The sequence below is a fragment of the Puma concolor genome, chromosome C1 (assembly GCF_028749965.1).
Source record: "Puma concolor isolate L17-30 chromosome C1, mPumCon1.1.hap2, whole genome shotgun sequence".
Lineage (NCBI taxonomy): Eukaryota > Metazoa > Chordata > Mammalia > Carnivora > Felidae > Puma > Puma concolor.
The window spans coordinates 33,474,716-33,495,824 of NC_141674.1; the positions used below are offsets into that span (position 1 = coordinate 33,474,716).

Here is a 21,109-nt window from a genome sequence, read left to right on the forward strand (position 1 = left end):
CCACAGGCCTCTAAGCGCATGCTCTTCCGCCTCGCGCCGCGGCTGGGGACGCAGGGAGGTTTGGCTGTTGTCATGGGGGACACCGAGACGCCGGGGCAGTCGGGGGGAGTCCCCGCAGACCAAAGAGTTCAGCCGGCTACAGGTCGGGGAGGTACGCAGGGCGGGAGTCCGAGCGGGGAAAGAAGCCCTCACGGAGCAGCTAGTCTCCCGGGCTGCGCGGGAGGCCGAGGGCGGGCGCTCACGGGCTGTGTTCCTGGGTATGTGTCGCAGGAGCCCTGGTGGAGCTCACCCCGACCCCCGGAGGCCTGGCCCTAGTGAGCCCCTACCACACCCACCGGGCCGGGGACCCCTTAGACCTCGTGGCGCTCGCAGAGCAGGTGCAGAAGGTGAGGAGGCGCGGCTGGGGAAGTAAAGAACCGTTTTGGTTCACGTTTGGCCCTGCATCTTGAGACTGGGACCTCACAGCCAAAGCCAAAGCGAAAGCCATTTGCTTTTTGTCTCCATTTTACAACTCGGGAAAACTGATTGTCATTGAGGGTCGGTAGTCTGACTCGCACTCTGAGCTTCTGAGACCAAAGGCTCCATCTGCAATATGAGTGCCCATAATCTCATTTCGTGGGAAGTTTTGCACAGCACTTTGAATATTCAGTATTTCATTTGGGCCCTCAGGACAGTCCTGTAAGGTAGGCAGTACAGAAGTTATTCTTCCCATTTGACTCGTGAAGAGAAGTTTCCATGCAAGTGTCGGATTACCCTAACGGATTCCTTAGGGATGCATAGTCCACTTACTTTAAACCGCTTCCCATTAGATCGTTATCTGTGCCCTGAACGCTTTTAGAACGTAACATCTTTTAGAAGGACAGGGACTTTTTGAAATTTATTTTCATTTAATTTATTTTTAAAATTTATATCCAAGTTAGCATATAGTGCAACAATGATTTCAGGAGTAGATTCCTTAATGCCCTTTACTCATTTAGTCCCATCCCCCCTCCCACAAACCCTCCAGTAAACTTCTGTTTGTTCTCCATATTTAAGAGTCTCTTATGTTTTGTGTCCCTCCCTGTTTTTATGTTATTTTTGCTTCCCTTATGTTCATCTGTTTTGTATCTTAAATTCCTCATATGAGTGAAGTCATACGATATTTGTCTTTCTCTGACTGGCTAATTTCACTTAGCATAATACCCTCCAGTTCCATCCACGTAGTTGCAAATGGCAAGATTTCATTCTTTTTGATTGCCGAGTAATACTCCGTTGTATATGTGTGTGTGTGTGTGTATATATATATATATATATATATACACACACCATATCTCCTTTATCCATTCATCCATCGATGGACATTTGGGCTCTTTCCATACTTTGGTTATTGTTGATAGTGCTGCTATAAACATTGGGGTGCATGTGTCCCTTCGAAACAGCATACCTGTATACTAGAAGGACAAGGACTCTTAAATTTTGTCCTGTGTTCTCATTCACTGGGCACAACATTCCCAAGCCCAGTGCTTACACATTCATTGCCAAGAGAATAAGGAGGAAATGTGAAATAACAAAAAGCATCAGAAATTTTGACACGTGCGTCTTAATCCCACTGTTGATAATAACTTGCACTGTAACTTAAGGGAAATTACTTTTCTCTGGACTTCAGCTTCTTCATCTGTAAAATGCAGGGTCTCAACTAGGAAAGTTCCTAGATCTAAAGCTGCGAAAAACCAAATTTCATCTAATTTTTTTTTATAAATTTTTTTTAATGTTTATTTATTTTTGAGACAGAGAGAGACAGAACATGAACGGGGGAGGGTCGGAGAGAGAGGGAGACACAGAACCTGAAACAGGCTCCAGGCTCTGAGCTGTCAGCACAGAGCCCGACCCAGGACTCGAACTCACGGACTGCGAGATCATGACCTGAGCAGAAGTTGGTCGCTTAACCCACTGAGCCACCCAGGTACCCCTCCATCTAATTTTTACCAAGACTTCCAGTTGTAGAACCCTCTTCAATATGTACAGATAAAGGGCCCTGCTGCTTTAAAGCTTCTGATATTCCTCTCACCCTTGTGTGCACTATCACATTTGGCTTTGGTTATATTCAAAGGTCTTTATTTTGTTCAAAATATTTAATAATTAATGTGCTCAAATTCCCTCACATAAATATCTCTGTACTTCAGGTTTTGTTTTTTTTTAATTTAAGAAGTATTCAAATGCTTAGGAAAGTGCTTTTGATTCAAACTTAGTGACTTGTCTTTTCTAGAGAGGTGGGAAGCAAAGCATAACTTTTATAGATTAGGAGAATACCATGTGTCTGTTTAACTGGATCACTTGTTGGGAGGGAGGCAACTAGGCCCAAAGCTTGGGCAAACATTTTCATGGCTTACTGAGTGACCATCATATTTATTACAATGGCCTGAAACAAACAAACAAAAAGAAGATGGAACACAGTTTTTGCCCTTCAGCATATGATCTAGTAAAATACAGAGGATGCATTATGGTGCTGCCTCCTTTTTTCCAATATTATCAATATTGAGCAGCTGGAATAAAAACACTAGAAACAAACAGATTGAATCAAGCATATTTACTGTTTGTGTCCTGAAATGTACTTTGTAGCAGGACTGACTGCTGCCATGCCATTTTGGTATTGATGTGTGTTTAGAATGCTCTAGAGGTCTGGTATTAAGGCAGAAATTTGGAATCAGACTGATCTGTGTTCAAATCTTCAACTGCCATTTATTAGCTGTTATTAACCCTTGGACAGGTTGCTTTACCTCTCTGGGTATAATTCCTAAAATGAGACTGAAGTTATCATCTCCAACTTCATAAGGTATTATAAAAATTAAGTTAGATAATATATGTGAAGGGCCTCAGAATGATTGGGGCCAGTAATTAGAAGTACTCTTTAGTAATTAGAAGTGTTTAGTAATTAGAAGTACTCTTCTCATTTCTGTTATGAATTAGACTGTTTTGTTTACAGGGAACAGATTTGCTGCCACCACCTTAAGAAGAAGATTAATAATGAGGCCACTCCTAACCTAGAGCTCTCTTAGCTCTAGAAACCACCTGCTTTCTCTTTGGCCATCAGGTGCCTCACTGTCCTTGGAACAAAATGCAGTACTTTCACCATGGGCTATAAGGCCTTGCATGATCTGGTCCCTGCCCCCTTACTGACTACTCATTAACTACTGCCCCTCGTTAACTGTCTTTCAGACATAACTTCTCCAGTTTTTGTTGCATGGCTGGCCCTTTCTTTTCTTCAGACCCAAGTCAAATGTCACATCTTCAGTGAGGCCTTCTTGTCTACTGAAGGTTATACTCCACTCCATCCAGATGATGGTATTATTAAATTGAATATGGGTACCTGGTGGCTCAGTCAGTTAAGCATCTGACCTTGGCTCAGGTCATGATCTCATGGTTTGTGAGTTCGAGCCCCACATCCGGCTCTCTGTGTCAGCAAAGAACCCACTTCAGATCCTCTGTTCCCCTCTCTCTCTGCTCCTTCCCAGCTTATGCTCTCTCTCTCTCTCTAAAAAAAAAAAAAAAAGGTAAACAGGGGCACCTGGGTGGCTCAATTGGTAAGTGTCTGACTTCAGCTCAGGTCATGATCTCCTGGTTCACGAGTTCGAGCCCCCACATCGGGCTCTGTGCTGACAGCTCAGAGCCTGGAGCCTGCTTTGGATTCTGTGTCTCCCTCTCTCTCCCTGTTCCTCCCCCACTCATGTTCTGTCTCTGTCTCTTAAAAATAAATAAACATTAAAAAAAAAAACACATTAAAATAAATAAATAAATAAATTGAATTTGCATCTAGCCTGCTCATGCATGCCAATCCCTGCGGTGCTTACCACTACCTATTAAACCAGTTACTCCACTCACTTGTTATCTCTGATCTGCTTCTACCACATAATTCTGGTTATTTTCTTCATAATAGCACATCATTATTCTGAGTCCACATAATACTAGCTCTAATTGTCTTTCTTGTTGGTGTCTGTATCTCTCACCAGAGCTGTGTTCTGCATTATGGTAGCCTCTAACCACATATGGTTGTTGAGCATTTGGGCTATATGGTTAATGCAGCCGAGAAACTGGATTTTAAATTTTATGTAATTTTAACAATTTACATTTTAAAATGCGATAATTGATTCAATTATTGGACACTTTTTTTTTTTTTCAACGTTTACTTATTTTTGGGACAGAGAGAGACAGGGCATGAACGGGGGAGGGGCACAGAGAGAGGGAGACACAGAATCGGAAACAGGCTCCAGGCTCTGAGCCATCAGCCCAGAGCCCGACGCGGGGCTCGAACTCCCGGACCGCGAGATCGTGACCTGGCTGAAGTCGGACGCTTAACCGACTGCGCCACCCAGGCGCCCCTATTGGACACTTTTGAAGTATATTTGGAACAAGCTGAGTATGTGAACTGACCCTTTTAAATGCAAATTTTATGAAGTTTAAGTACTGATTGAGTATTTCTTTTAATTTTTTTTAATGTTTGTTTATTTTTGAGAGAGAGAGAGAGAGAGCATGCACAAGCAGGAGAGGGGCACAGAGAGAGGGAGACACAGATTCTGAGGCAGGCTCCAAGCTCTGAGCTGTCAGCACAGTGCCTGATAGGGGGCTCAAACCCACAAACTGTGAGATCATGACCTGAGCCGAAGTCAAATGCTTAACTGACTGAGCCACCCAGGTGCCCCAGATTGAGTATTTCTCACGATAATTTGGTATCTCAATTGATAGTATGAGTGTAAAATATAAGTATATACTTAGTATGAAATGTAAAGTATCTCATTAAAATTTTTTATACTGATTACATGTTGGAATAATGTTTTTTGATGTATTGGGTTAAATAAAATATTATAATTAATTTTACTTATTTTTTTTTATACTTTTTTTTTTTTCAATGTTTATTTATTTTTGGGACAGAGAGAGACAGAGCATGAACGGGGGAGGGGCAGAGAGAGAGGGAGACACAGAATCGGAAACAGGCTCCAGGCTCTGAGCCAACAGACCAGAGCCTGATGCGGGGCTCGAACTCACGGACCGTGAGATCGTGACCTGGCTGAAGTCGGACGCTCAACCGACTGCGCCACCCAGGCGCCCCAATTTATTTTTATTTTTAACACAGCTGCTAGAAAATTAAAAATTTACTACTTTGGGGTACCTGGGTGGCTCAGTTGATTAAGCAACTGACTCTTGGTTTCGGCTCAGGTCATGATCCCACAGTTTGTGGGATTGAGCCCCTCATTGAGTTTTGTGCTGCCAGTGGAGCCTGCTTGGGATTCTCTTTCTCTCTTGCTTTCTCTGCCTCTCTCCCACTCGTGCTTTCTTTCAAAATAAATAAACATTAAAAAAATTACATATTTTACTTCATATTCTGAAGGACAGTGCATTAGGCTGCAATCTTGATGGAGGTAGGGACTTCTTTCTCCTGTTTCTAGTATGTCCAGGGCCTGGCATGATATCTCATACACAGTGGCTGCTCAATCTCTATTTGTGGAGCAGATAAATGATTGACTCTGCTGACTCCATTGTTTTCTTCTCATGTGATGCTGGCTTGTACCTGACTTTTATCTTGAGCTTCCTCAACTCACCAGCAAATTCTCTTAATATTTCTTTTTTGTATTTTTATTAAAATAAAATTTAAATATATATAATATACATATATAATTATATATTACTTATAATATATAATTACATATATTATATAATATTATGTTATATTATAATGTATCTTTAAATATATTACAAAATATTTGTAATAAATTTAAATTAAAAAAAATTTTTTAATGTCTATTTTTGAGAGACTGAGACAGAGCATGAGGGGGGAGGGGCAGAGAGGGAGACATGGAATTGGGATCAGGCTCTAGGCTCTGAGCTTTCAGCACAGAGCCCGACATGGGACTTGAAACCACGAAGCCTCAGTTGGAGGCTTAACTGACTGAGCCATCCAGATGCCCCTAAAAAAAATTTTTTTTAATGTTTATGTATTTTTGAGAGACAGAGACAAGAGTGTGAGCAGGGGAGGGGCAGAGAGGGAGGGAGGCACAGAATCCTAAGCAGGCTCCAGGCTCTGACTTGTCAGCACAGAACCTGACGTGGGGCTCGGACTCATGAACTGTGAGATCATGACCTGAGCCAAAGTCAGACGCTTAACCGCCTGAGCCACCCAGGCACCCTCTTGATATTTCTTAGTTTGAGTTTAATCTCATAATTTCTTCTTCTTAACTTGCCATATACCCCTAGACATTAATCAGGTTTTCTTGATAGTAAGCTGGAAGTCTTTGACAGATTTCTGATGCCTGAGTGATAATCCTTCCCATTGGTCACACCAGTCTCTCTGGTTTTGAAAAGTGTTTGATTTATTTTAAACAATTTCCATTGCCTTCATTTGCACTTCCTAGCACAAGACAGAAGTCTTATGTGCACAATATAACATTGTTTCAGATCTACATCCTAGTATAGTCTTTAAAGGCTCAGTGGGTAGTTAGAGCATGTGACTCTGGATTTCACAGTCGTGAGTTCGAGCCCCACATTGGGCCTGGAGCCTACTTAAAAAAAAACAAGAAAGCATTTGAAGTAACAATTAGGAAGGCAAATAGAAGTTAAAATATAACTAGGTATGATGTAAATAATTCAGCTGAGGCAACGGTCAGATTAATAGGTCCTTCCTATGTATAGCTAGATTCCTACATAACAGGTGATAAGAACTTTTTTTATTTTAAGACCCATCCCAGATCTCAGAAGTATTTAAACATGAGAAAAATAAATGGAGACCTGAGAAATAAGTGTGTTTATTTGGGCAAAGAGTAAGAGGGGAAGTATTTTCTGTCGAGGAGAGGGCATATTCCGTACATGTGTTAGCATGTGAGAGTAGACCATGTTACAGGACTGAAGAAGTGCAGAGTGACTGGAATACAGAGGGTAGAAAGCTCTGGGACGTAGAAAAGAAGGAGGACTTAGTCCTGCTGTGTGGGGTCCTGGCAGGGTGAGCTTCTTATAAACAGTGCTATTTGAGTTGGGTGGGAACTGGGTGAGATGGGTGCGAGTTCCCAGGACTGTGTTGAGGCTAGGAAGGGTATTTAAGGCATAAGCGAGGATGTTGAGGTAACTCTTCACTCTGAGCTCTAAATACGAACATTGTCGAAGTCTTATCCTTTTTCCACCCACAGTTTGGTTTTGTCTCACCTGTAGGCTGACGAATTCATCCGAGCAAATGCCACCAACAAACTAACAGTCATAGCTGAGCAAATCCAGCATTTACAAGAACAAGCCAGGAAGGTGAGTAACACGTAACAGCTTTTAGGTAGGGACTCCTTTTCCTCATTTAATTCACAGGTCTGCCTGGTCTTGCTTATAATCGTTAAACTGTTTTGTCTTCCTTATAATCGTTAAACTATTTTGTCTTCAGGACCTCCTAGAAATATAGAAGTGTTGAGCAAAATAGAGTAAGCCCAAGAAGTTAGGTATGAGGTAAGCTTTTTCACTGGGAGACAGTTTCAGTGAAGTAAAGCATTTTGAGGGGAAAAACATGTTCTCAGTTTTAAAAGAAATGTACACACTGCAGAAAAATAGGAAAGAAATTTAAAAGGCACTCAAAGCCAGTGGTGTTCACCAATGCAATTCTTCTAAAGGCATTTTTACAGTCTAGTAGCATAGTCTAATTTTTGTCTCCTCAGAATCATCTGGGTCCTAGTAGTGACTGTGTGCTATGGGGGAGCAATTCCTAAGCATTGATTGGGATAATCACTGAGTGTGCCTGTTATGTCCAATACTAAATTTGTTACATCTCTGTGGTTCTTAGGTACTGGAAGATGCTCGCAGAGATGCCGACTTGCACCATGTAGCTTGTAATATAGTAAAAAAACCTGGCAACATTTATTACCTTTATAAACGGGAGAGTGGTCAGCAGTATTTTTCTATTATTTCTCCAAAGGTAAGAACATGTATTTTTGCGCAGAAATCTACTCTGGTCTTTGAGAAACTCTTGGCATATGTGCGTGAAGATGTAGGCATAAGGGTTTGTAAATGGCCTTCTAGAAAATTGGAGGTTTTCGTGAGCCCTGGCATGACTCTTAAAAAATATACATGAAAAATACAAATTATCTCACAGTCATTATCTCTGTTAAGGGAGGTATCTGATGTGTAATGCAGTGAGGATGATTCTGACTGGTCTGAAGTGAAAACCCAAAAAAGAAATTTGTGGCATACAGTGAGGAAATGAGGGGAGCCTGGGTGGCTCAGTGGGATAATGATTCTTGGTTTTGGCTCAGGTTATGATCTCACTGTTTGTGGGTTCAAGCCCTGCATCAGGCTCTGCACTGACGGCTCTGGAGCCTGCTTGGGATTATCTGTCTCCCTCTCTCTGTGCCCTTTCCCCGCTTGCTCTCTGTCTCTCTCTCTCAAAATAAGTAAATAGACAATTTAGAAAATGAGGAAATAAGCTCAATTTCTTTACCTTCTACCCTGATGAGAACTGACTCCTTTGCCTTCTTTAGGAATGGGGGACAAGTTGTCCACATGACTTCCTTGGCGCCTACAAGCTCCAGCATGACTTATCCTGGACTCCGTATGAGGATATTGAGAAGCATGATGCTAAAATCAGCATAGTGGACAGGTTGCTAAGCCAGCCAGCGGCCCTGCCTCCAAGCACTGAACCCGCCTTCCAGGGACTGACTGACTGAGAGAGGTCTCTGACAAACAGCTCTCACAGCAAGGACTTACCACTATCACCTCCTTGTTGCCCTCATTTTCTGCGTTGATGGGAGGGGGCATGAGAATTGAAGTCTTGTGGGGGGAATCATGCACTTCTTGAAACGAGACCCTGTGTGCATATAAATGCTGTCGTAATTACTTTCAGTTCCGATGGTAATGAATCATACCAGACCCAACCAGTCACTTTCAGAGTACTGGCCAGTGTACTTTCCTTCTCCTTTATCTCCATCTGTTCTCCCGTAAGTCAGAGCATTGGAGGAAGAGGGGTGTCTTCTACCCACATAAAGGTTGGCGAGGCATTTTCCAGAGAGGACTGTTTTTAGTCTTTTTGTAACTGGAAGTGTTTGAGATTGGGTTGAGGTTGAACATAGGGGGGAAAGAGACAGAGAGAGAGGCAAACCATAAAACAAACTTTAACAATAGGGAACAAACTGAGGGTTCATGGAGGTGGGTTGGGGATGGGCTAGATGGGTAATGGGGATTAAGGAGGGCACTTGTGATGAGCACTGGGTGTTCTATGTAAGTGATGAATCACTAAATTCTACTTCTGAAACCAATATTACATGATATGTTAACTAGAATTTAAATAAAAACTTGAAACTTAAAACAGATTGGGTTGAGGCTGTTGAGCAGTTAGTGTAGCTCCAACTTCAGATGCGTCTGGGAACAGGAATGTTGCGTAATGGAGGATGATGAACAGCTCGGCTTGCCTGGACTAGACAGTGTGTGATTCTGGTATTTTTGCACTCTTGCGGAAGTGTGGCTTGCCTGTTTTGCTCTTTCTGCCTACTTTGAGTGACTGGAGATTCTGGGGCAGCAACAATGGACAGGTTTAGGGAAGGTCTACCTGTAACCTCACAGAATTCTAGACTTGGAAGAGATGTGGGAGGCTGCCGCGGACCACTGTATGGATCTGTGCTGTAGCCTTGCTGAAGAGGAGCTCCAGAGTTTAGCCATCTGCAGCAGGCCAACTCCATTTAAATGGCAACTTCAAACTATTGTGGAAGAGGGGCAGTGGGTGAGAAACAAGAAAAAGAGCCAACCTGTTGATCATGAGTTAATTCAGATTGAAACTGATTTTGACCTGAATTACCCAATAATTTAGCAGAGGCTTTTTAGCTGAGTTCCTCTAGTTCTCATTCTGACTAGACTCTTGTGGGACTCTACCTCACCTCGTGTGTTCAGTGGAATTAACTGAATTTACAGCATATGCAGTGTGGCTGTACTTCAGTGCCATATATCTTATCACAGTCTGCTGTAACCACAGTTGCCCAAGTTCCTTTCTGGGTATGGATGTCTCTTGTGCTGATCTGCTTGGTAATATCCTAACCCCATCCTAGTTTTCATGGCCTTTCCTCATAAGGTGTATTTCTTGTTAGCTGTAAAATGGTCCATGAAGGCCTCACACAGAATGGGGCTAGAACCTGACAGGGCCACCCAGGTGATACTTGGTCATTCGTTTCATGGGGGGATGCTCTGTGGGGTCAGCTGCAAAAGCCTCTGATGGAGATGGTGTAGGGGACACACAAACACACACACACACACACACACACACACTTTAGTGGTATAATAGTTGGTTATGTAAGTTTCCCAGGTTTTCAAAAGGTCCTGACCTGCATGGTAATGACACATTCTGAGTAGGTGTTTATTAGTTATCTGTTGCTGCATAAATTACCAGAAACTTAGTGGCTTAAAACAACACACATTTATGATTTCATAGTTTCTATGGGTCAGGAGTTCAGGCACACTTAACCTGGGCCCTCTGCTTCAAGGTTTTTCACAGGCTGCGTTCTGATTATTGGCCAGGACTGGGTTCTCATCTGAAGGCTGGAGAAGGGTCTGTTTCCAAGCTAACTTAAAATTTGGCCCAATTTTAATTCCTCCTGTTGGACTAACATTGTTAATTCTGTTTACCAATAGACTATTAACCAGAAACTGACTTCAGTTCCTTGCCACATGGGTCTCCCCAACATGGCAACTTTCCTTATCAAAGCCAACAAGGATGAGTCTGCCAGCAGGATGGAAGTTACAGCTTTGTGTATTCTAATCACGGGAGTGACATCTCATGCTTTTGCTGTATTCTGTCCATTGGAAGCAAGTCCTAGGCAAGCCCACACTCAAAGGAGGGAATTAAACGAAGGCGTGAATACCAGAAGGCAGAAATCATCAAGCAGATCTTAAAATCTCTGCCACAGTGCTTAGCTGAGAGGGAGAAAAGAAGGTTCTTGGGTAAAGGAGGCAGTATTACAAAGTGGTTAAGCATGGTAGTGGTAAAGTCACGATGGGAACTGGACTCTGCTCTGACAAAATAACTTCCCCAGGTAGCATCCCTGCTTCCTCCTGTATCCCGTCTCCAATCCATTCTTCAAAAAATCATCAGCTTGATCTTTTTAAAATCCAAATCTCCCTCACTCTTTACATTTCCTAGCCACTCTAGAGCAAAAAAGAGAGCAGTGGTTAAAAAAAAGTTCTTCTGTTCAATAAGGTGCGTTCCCTGCACTGACCACCAGGTAGTGCCATTGCTCTTTGGTACTTCTGCCAATTACCAAACTTCGGGAAAGTCCGTGGCAATGTGAAATGACTTTGGAGGTAGCACCTCTGAGTAGGGATCTAGGACCCCTTGGTTATATACAGTAACCACTTTTCATTCACCCAACCATCTACCCATTCAACGATTTTAGAAGTATTAAGTGCCTTCTAGGTTCCATGTTCTGGAGAATAACACAGCTGAATAAAACAGGCACCTATTCCCAAGAAGCTCACAGTCTAGTAGGGGAGGAACCAAATCAACAATTACAGTGTGGTATAAAAAAGACTATGATAGTGGCATGTAGGATATGGAGCACCACGAAAGGATACCTAACGGCTTGGAGAATTTAGGAAGACTTTGTGGAAGAGCAGACACCAGCTTATGTGTTGAAAAACAAGAGTTAGAGCTTGTTTGGACACTCTCACCTGTCCTCTAGAAAAAGATGTCTGGAATTTGGAGTAGGGTTCATTTTTGGATGTTTGTTTGTGAGTGAAGAAAGGGATATCCATTTTAACAAGCCATGTCCACCAAACTAGTCCTGGCAGTCAGGAGGGCTAGAGTGAGGTACGACCTGGCTAGAAAACTCTTTCTCCTCCTCCTCCTTCTTCAGAGAGAGGGGGAGAGAGAGAGGAGAGAGAGAGAGTACAGGGGATGGAGGGGGAAGAAGAGAGAGAATCTTAAGCAGGCTCCATGCTGAGCCCCCGACGTGGGCTTGATCCTACAACCTTGAGATCATGACCTGAGCTGAAATCAAGAGTCGGAAGCTCAACTGACTGAGCCACCCAGGTGCCCCTAGAAAACTCTTACTTCTAGTAGCTAAGAGATAAGTAGATGAAGAAGGGGAGGAAAAGCAATTCCAGACTAGAAGCAATATGACATCTGGAAAATTTCAGCCAGTTTAAAGTGAAGAATGTGGGCCAGGGGCTATGGGAAAAGGGTTAATTGAAAGATTTGGGGGTACGTAGCTGGCAATATTGGCCTTTTAGAAATCTGTTCGGGCGTTAGAAGATGAGGGAAGACCATTAGGAGCTTCCATCCCTAGTCCAGGCAAGAGAGGACGGAGGCCTGAACTAAGGTAGCAGTGATGGAATGAGATATATAATTTCATCAGTTGTAAGGTGTACTTTTCTTCCCCCACGTTTTAATATCTCTGAAACTCGGATGCTTCTAAAAGTCAGTGGCACGTCGTAGTTTAAGTGGCAGCACTTTGTCCTTTCTCAGAGCTGCATAACATAATGCCGTGTCTTACAATGGTTGGGGTCTTGGATTTGATAAAGCTTGGCATTTTGAAGGTACAATAGATTGCAGCTTGTTAAATAATAAGATGTCGGGGGATGAGTGAGAAGAAAGTCTTAGGTAATGCTTGAATTTCTGGCTTGAATGCTGATACGGACGTTGGGGATCCACGCAACAAAATACGGAAGTGGAAGACATCCTGATATTTCCCAGAATAATGAGCAATCTGTGTTTGCTTTATTAATCCACCATGCTGGTCCTGTCCAGGTTCACTAGGTGTGAATAGCAGCTGACTGTACTTGTCTCTCTCCACCCTAGCTGTCTGGAAGGAGGTTTGCTGGGTCTTAACCTTCTCAAGTTATCAGTCAGTCCACCAGTATTGGGAGTATTGGTATCGTAGATGCAAAGATGACAAATACTGCTTAGTGAGCTTTTATTCTGCCAAGCATATCCATTACCTGATTGAATTTTCATATAACCAACTATCTATGAGGTATATTGTATTCCTGTTTTAGAAAATGGAAACATCTGCTCAAAGATTAAGCAACAGGCCCATGGTTATAGTGATAGAGAGTGGTATGGCTCAGACTCAAACCGTCCTGTTGGATTCAAGTCTGAGCATAACCAGCCCTAGAGGATCCTGACATAGAGGTGTAAGAAAGTTAAATACCAAAGCGACGGAGGAAGATGTGCATATGGGATACCATAGGAGTAGTTCACTGGGATGTGTAGTGATGAGCACACAGGGCATGTATATCACGGCCCGGAGAAGTTAAGTAACTTACCTAAGGACATAACTCATAAGCAGTGGAGCCCATGTTCCTGGCACTAAAAGCCTGTGCAAACCCCCCAGGCACAAGATAGGGTTCATCCCCTTAAAGAGCTGGAGATTGAGAGGAAGGAGCTGCTAAGTGCCTGGAGTGATTATTTCTAAAGTACCTTTGATTCAGTGGACCAGCCTCTAGTTGAAAGCTTTTGTCTTCATTTTGATTTGGAATATTACCATCTCCTGCTTTTTTCTAACCTCACTGACTACACCTTTTCTGTCTCCTGACATCTAGCTTTTGGATTGCTCTAGGGCCTATTCCTTAGCCCTCTTTTCTATTAGGTGATCTAACCCATTCCCACGGATTACATACCCCCCATATGCTGTTGACGCACTTACATGTCTCCAACCCTGCTCTCTCCTGAGCTTCATGCAGACTTACGTACCCAACAGCCTCACTTGACGTCACGATAAACCTAACATGTCCAAAATGAGTCTGGAGTTCTGCCCCAAGCATGTTTCATTGCCAGTCCTCTCCACTGCCATCAACACCTAGCTCACTGTTTTGGAGGCCAGAAATCTAAATCATCCTCGATTCTGTTTGTTCTTCCTGTGCCAGTCAGCAGGTCTTCTCAGCTGTCTTCAGAATATATCCCACATCTGACTGTTTCTCACCACTTCCACCCGTACCCCTAGGGCCAGACCACCGCGGTGTCTCTGGCCTGGACTAATGCAGTGACTTCCCAGCAAACCTCCCTGCCCTGGTTCTCACGGTGCTTTAGGCTAGCTCCACAGAGACTGGTAGCATTGTCCTTTATTATTGTTATTTTTAAATGTTTATTTATTTATTTTGAGAGAGAAAGAGCCTGAGTGGGGAGGGGTAGAGAGAGGTGGAGAGAGAGATCCCAAGCAGGCTCCATGCTGTCAGCACAGAGCCCAATGTGGGGCTTGATCTCACCAACCGTGAGATCATGACTGGAGCCCAGATCAAGAGTTGGACGCTTAACCGGCTGAACCACCCAGGTGCCCCGGTAGCGTTGTCCTTTAAAAATATAAATTGGGTCCCAACACTTCTCTATAAAGATGATTCAAGAATTTCTCATTACACTTAGACTAGAGCCCAAGCTTTTTTCCAGGATTCCGTGTGGTCTTGCCACGTTCCTGCTGACCTTGTCACTTTAACAAATCAAGCTCATTTCTGCTTCAAAGGCTATACATTTGCTGTTCCACCTGCCTGGAACATTTCCCCCAAGGTCTTTGCATGGTTTGTGGCTTCTCACCATTTAGGTCCCTGCTCAAGTAGCACTGCACTGATTCCCCTGTCAGAGATACCAACTCGTCTCATGTCAAAATAACTTCTGGCCCTGCCTCGTTTTCCATAGCACTTATCACGAGCAGACATTATTTGTGCCCACACTCGAATCTAAGTTCTGTGAGGACAGAAACTGTCTGCCTTGTTCGCTGCTATATCCCTTGCACCTGACATAGTGCCTGGCATGTAATAAATACTCTAATAATGTACGAATGGATGGACATCTATAGCTGCGTACTTACTTAGATCCTGTAAAGGATCTAAGTCAACATCACTAATAGAAATGTAACGTGAGTCACATGTATGATTTTAAATTTTTTAGTAGCTACATTAAAAAATAGAAGCAGGTGATATTAACTTTAATAATACATTTTATCTCACCCAGTATATCCTAAATATTAACACTTCAAATAATACTAAAAAATTATTAGTGTGTTATATATGAAATAACACGCTAATAATTTTTTAGTATTATTTGAATATATATTCCATATATGTATTCCAACTCATAACTCATATATATATATATATATATATATATATATATATATATTTGAATATTTGAACTGTGGTGTGTATTTTACACATATAGCACATCTCAATTCAGACTAGCCATATTTTAGGCACTTAAGAGCCATATGTGGCTAGTGGCTACCATATTAATACAAGTGTAGACAGTCTACTGTTCTTGTTCTCTACTTTCTTGTGAGATTCCAGAACAGAAGGACGCTAGAAACTTCTGACAGACGGGGACAAGTGTCTTTTGTGGCTATCCCTCCTTCCTCTCCCTCTTCAGAAGGAAGCCTTGGGGATGTCCAGGCTGACAGATGCATGATCGTGTGCTTAGAATAATACTGATAATGATTGAACTTCTACTCTGCGCTAAGCACTTCATATAATCTCATTTAATCCACACAAGAATCCCATTTTACAGATTAGGGAATAGGTTCAGGAAACAAAGTAAGATTTACACATCTGGTAGTGTTAGTGCTGCAACATAAACTTGGTTAAGAGGTAAAGCCAGCATTGCCATTAGTATGCTGTAGTGGTTTTTGTTGTTGTTTGGCTTTTTTTTAGAGAGAGAGAGAGAGCAATCACAAGTGGGGGAGAGGAGCAGAAGGAGGGAGAGAAAGAATCGCAAGCAGGCTCCACACCTAGCACAGAGTCCGATGTGGGGCTCAATCCCCCCACCCTGGGATCATGACCTGAGCTGAAATCAAGAGTCAGCCGCTCAACCGACTGAGCCACCCAGGCACCCCAGTAGGCTGTAGTTTGTAATTTGCCACTAATGGTCCATGTGGCATGGACAAATTAAGGTAAATACAAAGGATAGGAGGAAGCTGCCCTGACTCTTGGACTTGTTGCCTCCATTCTGGTTTTCTCTTTTAGTTTCTCAGACACCTGAGGTCCGACTTTAGTGTTAGATTGTGTTCAGGTCTCATTTCCACTAATTATTAAAATCAACGAATCCCCCATTTCCTCTTCTGGAGAGTAGAAACGCTAATGCTAACGTCAAGAGCATTTGAGAAAATCCACTAAGATGATAATGTGTGTAAAGCACCGTGAACAGGGCCAAAGGCTAGTCGCCACTCAGGACACGCTCCTCTTTCCCCCTCCAGGTTGCTGGGAGAGACAACAGTGTCACAGGACCGTGCAGCTCCGCCCCTTCCCTTGCATCTTCTCCCGTGGGGTCCTGGAAGCCAGTGCTGCTCTGACTCAGCGTTAGGGCAGGTGGGAGGATGTGGGGCAGGTGTTAGAACCTGTGCCTGGGAACCTACCCAGTACTAACAAGCTTCTTTCTGTAGCGCACTATTCATCCAGTTGCCAAATCCAGACACCTCTGAGAGGCTCTTACCTTCTCCCTCTCACACCTCTCCCACACCCTGGGGATTCTTTTCACAATGGCTCCTAGTCCGGCTACTTCCATTCCCTTCCGTTGCTGTCCAGCGAATGCGTCCTTGCTCCAGCCTGCCTCATCTGTCCTGTGGTATTACAGACCCTTCTTCCACGCTGGCTGCCAGAAGCATATTTCTAAACCAAAGTGACCATGTCATCCATACTTAAACCAACATTCAGGACAGTGTAAATTACTCAGCTTGCCATTCATCTGACAAATACTGGGGTGGGATCGGGTAACTTACCATATGCCAAAGCAGTTCTTACAGGTACAGAAATACAGCAGTGAACCAAACAGCAAGAGCCCTGCTCTAGGGACCTGTCACAGTCTGGACCCCAGCAACCCTTTACAGCCCTGTCTTCCCCAAAGTCCTTCCAGCCCACCTCTCCTGCACCATGCACTCTGGTCTCTGCCTCTCAAGGCTTCCTTTGCTGGCCACGTTGGAGAGACCAGTCCCCTCCTCCTAGATCCCTCCATTCCCCAAGTTGCCCACAGGGTGGCCTAGGGCTCCTCTGCAGATTGAGGCCCCTCTTCCAGCCAACTAGAGCCCCGCTGCCCCTCCCTTGCCCCTCCTGGATTGTGAGCTAAGAGCCAGGGGTGAGAGGCTTGGGACCTGCGTCGCTCCCCCAGGCCTGTGTTGGCCTCCACCCACCACACAGGAAGCGGGGAAGGAGTGCGGCCCTCACCCCACCCAGGAATGTCTGGTCCCCAGGTAAGCATCCTGACAAAGCACGTGACCCTCCCAAGATTACTGTCAGCGACCAGGACCCTGTGGGTAAGCGCTGCCCTAGAGCCCAGCCTGCCTCCATCTCTTCCATCTTCTCAGAGGGGGTGTCTTCCTGGGACCCCGGCAGGGCCTGGACAGGACCAAGAACTGGGAGAGGGGGCGTGGCTATCTGTTGGGGGTGTGGTCTGTAGGGCTGAGGGGTGGGGAGCATGTCTAACTAGAGTGGCTGCGCCCCGGAGTCCCTGCGCCTGATGGAGAGCCCTACCTGAGCATGCTCACTGCAGTTTGTGCCCTGGATGCCAGACACAGAAGCTGTGCAGCCTCGGGCCAGGCCGTACCCTTCTGCCCTCTCCTGCCCACAGTCCCCGCGTCTGCAGTTCCCGCTTGCTCACTTCTCTGCCCTCTCTCACCAGCCTCAGGGCTGCCTTCCTTTTCTTCACTTTCTCCCCTCCACTCCCAACCATATCTGACCCAGACGCATCACTGCTACTCAAGGTCATTCAGGCATACCCTCAACTGCGACCTCCCTGCCCACTACGCCTCCGCCTCCGGTCACCCCCCCTTCCTCCCGGGGATCCAGCCTCATCGTGCTATTGCACCTTTTACCCCTTTGCCCCTTCATCCTTGGAGCCCCTCCCTAAATGTCTCTACATCAGAGAAACCTTTCCCCACTGCCACTGCAGACTCAGTCTGGTGTTCCCTTGTGCGCCCAGAGAAATGGGACAGCGCCTTGCCCGCCGTAACACTTGCCGCACTGCCCCTACTCGAATCTACCTCCCCTGCCAGACCCCTTCCTTCTTGGCGATGCAGCCTGGCTCTTGTTCTTTCTGCCCCAGAACGTAGTCCTGGGGGTAGCAGGCATCAACAAATGTATCTTAAAATGAGTAAATGGAAGATTGTAGGCGTTAGGTAGATGCTGGGTGTCTGGAGGGTCTGGATTGTTGAGAGTTCATTTGAGAGGGCTTCTTGGAGGACAGACTGAACGGGCTTTGGTGCGGGGGAGAGATGTGATTTGGTGCAGTGAGAGGATCCTGGGGAAGCACCAGAGTGACACATTCTACCGATTTAACGATCCTTGAACAACTTCTATTGTCAGGCTTCATGCTGGGCACAGGGGACCTCAGTCTGCACTCAAGTTGCTTGCCCTGCAGTCGACAAGGAAGACAAGAGAGGCGGTGCCAGTGTAGAGTGCCGAGTGTCACACGGTGAGCACACGGACGTGTGGCAGTGCGGAGGAGGAGTACTCACTCCAGGGGAGAGTCAGCCTTCCCAAAGAGGACCACCGGCCAACCCGAGAGCAGAGGGAGGGCCGGAGCCAGGGGCAGTGGAGAGAGGAGGCTGGGGGCTGAGCCAGCCTCATCATAAGGGCTTGTACGCCAAAGGAAGGAGGTGGACTCCATCCCGGGGGAATGGGGAGCCACTGACAGGCTTCCACAAAGTTCAGGAGTGACACGATCTAGTCCTGCAGGCCAATGAAGCTCAACGCCTCAGCTCTGAACCCCTCCTCAGAGAAGTCTTGTTTGAGCCCTCTGTCAGGCTGGACCCTCTTCCGTGGTCCCCTGGCAGCCTGGTCAACTCCCCTTTTGGCTGAACACCTCTGCTGGCCTGAGCTCCTTGAGACACGAGGCCAGGTCTTAATCTTCTCCATGTCCCAAGCACCAGGCGCTCATTCTTGCTCATGACCAAATGTTTGTTGAATGAATGGATTGCTCCTTTCTTGTCTGGATTTCTAGAGCCCTTACTCTCAGGTCCACATCCGTTTACACCCGGAACCTGTGCATTATGTTGAAAATAGCATTTAATTGCGAAAGAGGAGGCCCAATTCAAGTCCTGGCTCCATTTCACGGGGCCAAGTCACTTGACTATCTTGAAACCTCAGATTCTTCATCTGTAAGATGGGGTACCATCGTGAACAGAGGCTGGGAGTCCCCACATGCATGCGTGAGTCTTGTGTCCCTGGGTAGACTGTATGCTCCGTGAAGGTGTTCCCCAGCACCTAGTGCAGTCTGAGCTTACAGGGAGCACAGTGCTCAGTCCCGTTGGTTGGTAGACAGCAGAGTGCAGAGTGGAGGGGAAGGTACACCTAAGGTGAAGTTGTAAGCCCTGTCCTGCCACTTCTGTGTGACTTTGAGCAAGGTTCTTCCCCTCTCTAAGTCTTCCTTGCCTCATCTGGCAACTATGGATATTAACCGTCACTTGGCAGACCTTACGGGCCAATGGAAACCATAGACATGAAAATGCTTCATGAATGAAAGAGATGATAGAGTAGATAACCGATCATTAATTAAAAACAAAAAGACAAAAAAACAACTCAAGGAGTACAGATGAGGTGTGTGTGGCAATTGGTAGAAATGCCCACAGGCATCTGCTGACTACCCCTGACAGGCAGAGATGCTGGGTTGCTGCCCTGGCAGCAGCTGGGCTGGGGACAGAGGTGTTTGGTCTTGCTGGGGTCAGCCCTGGGGCGCGGGAGAGACCAGGAGGGAGGGGTTCCTGAGGAGGGACTGAGCAGCCGGCCTTGGCTCTCCTTCCCTCCCAGATTTCTTAGGCAGCGTTCTTCTGTCTTAGGTTTTGAGGGGTCTCAGGAGTCCTGATGGCCTTGGTGAATGGGACCTGCCTGGGGGAGCAGTGAACCCCTTAGTGCTGCCTGATCCACTCCCAGTTCCAAACTCCCAGTCTAGCCCCCTCCTCCCGGCCTCTGACATCTTGGTGGCAGGGCTTATGGGCCCTAATTTGTCTTAAGTCCAGCCTGGGGCAGAGACAGGGGCTGGGCAGAGGGAGTCTCAGCTTCCTCACCTCTAAAATGAGTGAGGATGAAACGAGAAAGCGGCTGCGACAACACCTCGGAACTTGCGTATTTTATTCAGGTGCAGGATTGCTGTTTGTGGGCAGCGTGTTTATGGTGACCAGTGGGGCGTCCCTGTTTCAGGGAGCACTGGGGCTCTTTCTCCCCAAGAAACTTGGTGCCACAGGCCATTTATGTGTATGGAGTGCAGGTTTGGTGTTGGAGGCAAAATAGAGCCGGCCAGGCTATGCAAACAGGCAGGGCCAGCTGATTCCCTGGGCTCCGAGGGGCCCGGGGCAGGGCTGCTTCCTCTTGGGCAGGATGAAACCACCCCATGGGGCTGGCCCCCTGAGCTCCTCCTTGGCCTCCTACCCCACAGACCGCCTCCTTCCGGACCTGTGCCCCCGGCAGAGGAAACACCAGACTTAGAATCCAGCAGGCAGGATTACCTTTCACTCACTGAGGATGTGATTTGAGCCAATATATCTCCATTTCTCTGAGGCTCAGATTTTGCATTCATCAAATGATGACAGCACCGTCTCCTGAGGTCGTCAGGATCAGGAGAGAGAACAGAGTGAAAGGTGCCTTGTGCGCCGTTTTGTGCTGGACGCATTCATCTCTTGTCTCTCATCTCTTCCCCTGTCGGAGCTGGGCCTGATGTTCTGGTTGGGGCTTGTCAGAACCAGGACCTCGGGGCACCCCCGCTGCAGCCCCATCCTTCCGAGGGAAAGAGCAAGGCCTGCAGGACAAGGGAGGCTGACTCTGCAGTGGGTCCCTTTCATGCTTTCTACCCCTCGGGTAGCCTCTCGCCCCCTGGAACATTCCTGGGGGTGAGGGGCTTGCCCTTTCCCAGTGTTATTTTTTATTCCTGTGGGGCTCCCCTCACAGGAATAAAAAATATGAAAAGTAGCTTTGTAATTTTTTTTTTTAAAGGGCTCACCTATGACAAAAGGCTCATCTCCCAGATAGGGGAAGGGCCCATATCCCTTATACCCTGGGCCATGGGGGTACCAGGAAGACCAACCGTGGGCTGGAGGGAGGTCTGCACTGTAGGCAAGGGGGCAGACGGAGGGGTTGGAGACTGTGGCTGTACTGGCGTGGGGGCTTTGCTGTTGTGCCTTCCCAAGACACCCATTTTTAGCACCTTGGTCTTTACCTTCTG

General features: G+C 45.9%; 2 protein-coding genes across 10 annotated transcripts in view; both read left to right on the forward strand.

The window, feature by feature from the left end:
* Positions 1-16,546, forward strand: CC1H1orf50 (chromosome C1 C1orf50 homolog). 4 transcript variants are annotated; one of them, XM_086716679.1, is made up of 5 exons: positions 1-151; positions 271-386; positions 7,174-7,260; positions 7,784-7,915; positions 16,158-16,546. In XM_086716679.1, exons 1-5 carry the CDS (start codon positions 19-21, stop codon positions 16,251-16,253), a joined length of 564 nt encoding a protein of 187 aa, XP_086572805.1. In that variant the 5' UTR covers positions 1-18; the 3' UTR covers positions 16,254-16,546. The 4 variants fall into 4 exon arrangements, with proteins under 4 accessions (XP_086572805.1, XP_086572806.1, XP_025782282.2 ...); XM_086716680.1 differs by lacking the exon at positions 16,158-16,546 and adding an exon at positions 7,391-7,452 and having other exon boundaries at positions 7,784-7,890; XM_025926497.2 differs by lacking the exon at positions 16,158-16,546 and adding an exon at positions 8,478-9,303 and having other exon boundaries at positions 2-151.
* Positions 16,242-21,109, forward strand: part of TMEM269 (transmembrane protein 269) — a 17,163-nt gene continuing 12,295 nt past the window's right edge. For 3 of the 6 annotated variants that reach the window (XM_086716671.1, XM_086716673.1, XM_086716672.1), the window contains exons 1-2: positions 16,684-17,210; positions 18,259-18,367. In XM_086716671.1, the coding sequence (XP_086572797.1) occupies positions 17,133-17,210; positions 18,259-18,367 (187 nt within the window). In that variant the 5' untranslated portion in view covers positions 16,684-17,132. Of the gene's footprint in view, positions 16,270-16,683; positions 17,211-18,258; positions 18,368-21,109 lie in introns of those variants that run through there. The other 3 variants (XM_086716674.1, XM_086716675.1, XM_086716676.1) reach the window with 2 other exon arrangements.

What these genes read in the sequence shown, in the direction of transcription:
- CC1H1orf50 (XM_025926497.2), top strand. Translation starts at nt 19, where the DNA reads ATGCTCTTCCGCCTCGCGCCGCGGCTGGGGACGCAGGGAGGTTTGGCT. An exon ending in GCCGGCTACAGGTCGGGGAG is followed by an intron (nt 152 to 270) that starts GTACGCAGGGCG and finishes TATGTGTCGCAG; the next exon opens with GAGCCCTGGTGGAGCTCACC. An exon ending in TACAAGAACAAGCCAGGAAG is followed by an intron (nt 7,261 to 7,783) that starts GTGAGTAACACG and finishes TGTGGTTCTTAG; the next exon opens with GTACTGGAAGATGCTCGCAG.